The sequence below is a fragment of the Astatotilapia calliptera genome, chromosome 16, assembly GCF_964374335.1.
Source record: "Astatotilapia calliptera chromosome 16, fAstCal68.1, whole genome shotgun sequence".
Taxonomy (NCBI): domain Eukaryota; kingdom Metazoa; phylum Chordata; class Actinopteri; order Cichliformes; family Cichlidae; genus Astatotilapia; species Astatotilapia calliptera.
Genome location: NC_137437.1, coordinates 18,923,560 through 18,928,098, shown reverse-complemented (window position 1 = coordinate 18,928,098; position 4,539 = coordinate 18,923,560). Strand labels below are relative to the sequence as shown.

Genomic DNA, 4,539 nt, shown 5'->3' with positions numbered 1-4,539 from the left:
TGTTTTAGTTACAACATTTTTGAGCACAATTACAATGCATTAAATTTAACTCCAGCCCAACATGCTTTCATGATCATAATCACTTAGTGCTGTCAGGCTGGAGATAGGTAGTCTTTGAGGGATTTCACTGTACTGGTTCAGTTCAATACATTTGTAGGATATGAATTATTGTGATTATTCTCTTTAGAACCTCCCAACAAGTGAGCTGCGATTTATGAGTCTCATAATCTGTGGTTTGAAACATTACTTTAGAATTTATTCCATGATCTAATGCATTAAATATTATCACCTCCGAGCTGTGACTCCTCGAGGACTGCATAGCTAAATGGGTCTGGCTCAGTGCTTAAGTGACTTTTGTCTACCTAAAAGGTCAACTTCATGGCTATAAATCTATTTGCAGGACAAATTTGTTTTAGTCCTATGCACGTGTTTAATTTTGAATAAATTTGAAAAGGCAGAACTGGCAGCAATACATGTATCTGTGACAAAAAACCTGGTTTATTTTGGGACAAGTACATGTCGTCTGCACGGTTCATTAGCACTCATAAAATGAAGCTAATTTGGGAGTTAAAGCTCAGTCTCACATTGTTGTCAATGATACAGCTCCAGGATAGAGATGAGTCATATGAGCCCTGAATCTGTGCTTTCTTCTTTATATTTTTAAAATTAAACCAAACTGTTAAACAAAACAGGGATAAAGTGTTAAGTGATCATTTAAAATGAAGCGTGTTGTCTTTTCTTGCTCACTTCTGTTAGGCATGACTCCGAGAAGTGCACGCTGTAACTCCCAATGCACTGTACTAAAGTTGAGAAAATAATTATGCCTATTTTTTAGGCCATGTTACGACTCCTGATTAAAATAGATACATCACAGAAATCCGTCCAAGTCTCTTAAAACTGTGTGAATGTAGTTCGTTTTTCAAGAACCTCCAGGTAATCTGGGTCAATGTGAAGCTTTGCTTTCAGTTCCCAGTACTCACTCCTGTTCGGCTCCACATAAACAGTACTTGGCGAAGTACAATACAGTATTGTCTGTTGTATTCTTTCAGGGGGAACATACTGATGCCTCGCATCAAAGTCTGTGGCATACTGATTTGATGAATGTGCTGTATGTCTGCATGGCAATGTATTGCTGTAGCGTGCGTGCTTGTCAGGCTCAAGCACATCCCTGTAGAAGCACGGGTCATTTTGGTGAGGGGTGGAGGGCTTGTTAAGAGGCTCTGGAGTGGTGGCACTGTATTCTGAGCTTATTACATTACTGGCTGGCTCTTCATCCGAGTTACCCAGAAAAGCGCCACTCAACTCATCAAAGTCTCTAAATCCGTCCGCTGATTTATTGTCCGCTGGGGTGTGAGCAGTGGTTCTGCATGAAGATTCTGTAGGAGGTGGGATGTACTCGTACACATGTCCGCTGGAGGTCCTGACTTTGGGGATGGATCCTTTTTTGTAAAGGCCATATTCCATGTTGAGAGAGCTAATGCAAGCATTCATTGAGTTATTCTGCTCATTTTGACTCTTTTGACGTCTCTTTTTCATTGCCACAAACAGCCCTGCAGCCACAAACACAGACATAATGAACATGAGGAGAAGGGCAAGAATCATCACAGATAAAGGAATGGTGCTGTACTGAGTGTCAGAGTCCAAGGATGTTTCTATGGTGATAGTGCTTCCAGGAAAAGATTCTTCAGACGGTGGAATCATGGAGGCAAGTATATCAGAGTTATTAGGGCAGAAATTAGTCGTCTTAATGTATCTCATATCCTCTCCAGCTAGTTTCTTAGGAGATCCACAGATGACATTGTTTACAACTGTGCCCGTGCTGAGCTGCTCCAGCCACATCTTCAACTCCAGTATGCTACATGAGCAATCCCAGGGATTCTCAAACAAATCAACTTGTACCAGTGCTGTAAGCTGATCTAGCACACCCCTGACTGGCAGATATCGAAGATGGTTGTTGCGAAGATTTAGTCTGGCTAACGTCAGGCCAGTAAACGTTCCCTCTGGTAAAGTTTTCAGTAGGTTATTGTTTAGAAATAAAAGCTGAAGCTTAGGTACATGCTGAAAGGTGTCAGATGTAACCTCTTTAATTACATTATATTCTAAATACAAGAACTGCAGGCTATCTAATCCATAAAATATATCAGCTGGAAGATGATCTATTAAATTACCATTAAGGTATAGTCTTCTAAGATTTGCCAAATCAGCAAAAGCTCTGTCATGTACTTGGGCTATTCGATTGTTACCAAGATGAAGCAAGTCTAATCCAGTTGCATCAATAAAGTCTGATCTGCGAACCACAGTGATGTAATTCCCAGTGTAATACATCTTTTTGGGATTGTAAGGTTTGGGATTTAAGTCGGAGATCTGCTCGATCTTTCGCTCCTGACAGTTCACGTTCAGGCCAAGGTCTGAAATTTGAAGATTGCACGTGCAGGCTGTTGGGCAATCTAAAGGCACAGGGGATTTGGTCTGATATGAAATAATTTGGCCATAATTTTGTGGTTTATTGGACGAAATGCGAGCTGTGGGTCTTGATTTTAATTTGGCTGACTGTCGAGGTCCCTTAGTGGGTCTTGATGAGGACCGTGCGAACCCAGATGAAGCGAAGGAGGCTGTAAGAGCTGGCGTGGTTCTATAGTATGCATCGGTGCTCAAATGCGGCAGGGGTGGCATCTCATATTCAGCAATGGCTCTCCTCGGGCACAACTCTTGTTTTGAAACTTCATCAAGGTCTCTCCCGTGAAGCCGAAAAGGGAACTCACAGACAACATCCCCAACTAAAGCTGTGTATGATATGCTCTCGAGCCAGGTTTTAAGAGCAATCAACTCACAGGAACAGTTCCACGGATTCTCCTCTAGCTGCAACTCCACAACACTGTTCATGTGCTCCAGCAGACCTGTGTAGGGAAGTACTTTGAGCTGATTTCCCCTTAAGTCTAAGTGGGTCAATGGTACATGCGTGAAAATGTTTACGGGCAGGGCAGATATTAAATTGTCATTTAGAATCAGGACCTCCAAATGTCGAAGTCTGCTGAAGGCATTTGACACAATATGAGTGATATAATTATAATCAAGTTGTAGATATTCCAGACTATCAAGGCCAAAGAAAAACTCTTCCTTCAAGGCATCAATTTTGTTATTGTTGAGATGTAATCGTTTTAATTCCTGCAGTCCATTAAAAGCTCCTGCTTCAAGATCAGATATTTCATTATTTCCCAGATGTAATATTGTAAGTCCTTTGTACTCAGCGAAATCATTGGTGGATAGCTTTTTCAAAAGATTTCCAGTAAGCAGCAGATGATACTGGGAGAAGTACACTGGGCTTATGTCTGAGAGACTTTCAATTCCTCTGTTTTCACAGCTCACTGTAAGCACCCCTTCTCTCTCCTCACAGGCACATAGTCCTTGACATATTTCTCCATGATGGCTCAACATCTCAACAGTGCACACTGACGTTGCACTCAGCAAAACATATGGAATCCAAAGATGCATTTTCCTGCAAATGACGGCCAAGCTCACAGTCCTGCTAAGGTATCCTCAATGTCATCTAGAAATAAAAGACAGGATGATGTAAAACAGGCGGGCTGCGATGAAAGCAACTTCTAAACAAGAGAGCTCTAGTCGGCATGAGTCAAAGCTTTGATTGCTGTTACCCAGAGGTAACTTCTGTCTTTGTGCCTGCTGATTTAAAACGGCTAAAGAAAAAAAGAAAAAGAAAAGAGGAAAAAAAGAAGGAAAGAAAGAAACTCCTTCAAGCTATGTCAAACAACAAAAAAGCAAGGTCAAAGGAAGACATAAGCACAAACAATAGTCTAAATCCACTGCGAGGGGGGAACCCATATCATACTTGCTTGTTAAGACCTGAAGTGCTGTTAAATAGGCTGCCGATTTAAATGCAAAGCTTTGCAAATTACAGAAGATTAGCAGAAATTCTGTATGACAGCGCCTTGCCTGAGATAAGATAGCCTTCATAATTTCTGTGTAACTCTTGGTAGGAAATACATACCTCGCGCACATTGATGAAGATGTAGGCTCGCTGGGTATTTCGGCGCGTCTTTTATTTTTAATCCGTCAAAACGAAATAGGAAACGGGCGCTATTGTACGCGAGCACGTTCGTCGTCACTAATGCGGGATGAAAGAAACGCTGATCAACCATAACTGTCAAATGATTTTTTTTCCCGACCCACGCTGTTCCTGTAGACACAGCTATGCTTGGTCACAAAGTTGCTTATTCTCTCTCTCCCCCTCCCTCTCTCTCTCCCTCCGTGGACGCTCAGGCACACGCGCACTGAGTCGCACTCGGTGGTCGGGAGGATGTCAAGTCATTTCATGCACAAGGAATCAGCTCACTGGAGCATTATACCGAGATACAGCCCCCAAAAGATGTTGACCTAAAAGATGTTCCAAAGAAAAAAAATAAAGAAAAAAATCTAAATATATAAAACAAACGATGTCACCGCGCTAGGCGTGGCCCCGTGTTCAAACCGTTTTTTTGTTATTCATGCTCAGAACAAAACCCTCACCGGGATGCCAAGTTA

General features: G+C 41.9%; 1 protein-coding gene across 1 annotated transcript; it reads right to left on the bottom strand.

Annotated features, from left to right (window-relative positions):
• Window positions 1-742: 742 nt before the first annotated feature.
• Window positions 743-4,289, bottom strand: slitrk5b (SLIT and NTRK-like family, member 5b). Its single transcript, XM_026145779.2, has 2 exons — window positions 4,007-4,289; window positions 743-3,547 (listed from the first exon to the last, which is right to left on the bottom strand). Exon 2 carries the CDS (start codon window positions 3,490-3,492, stop codon window positions 892-894), a length of 2,601 nt encoding a protein of 866 aa, XP_026001564.2. The 5' UTR covers window positions 3,493-3,547; window positions 4,007-4,289; the 3' UTR covers window positions 743-891.
• Window positions 4,290-4,539: the final 250 nt, after the last annotated feature.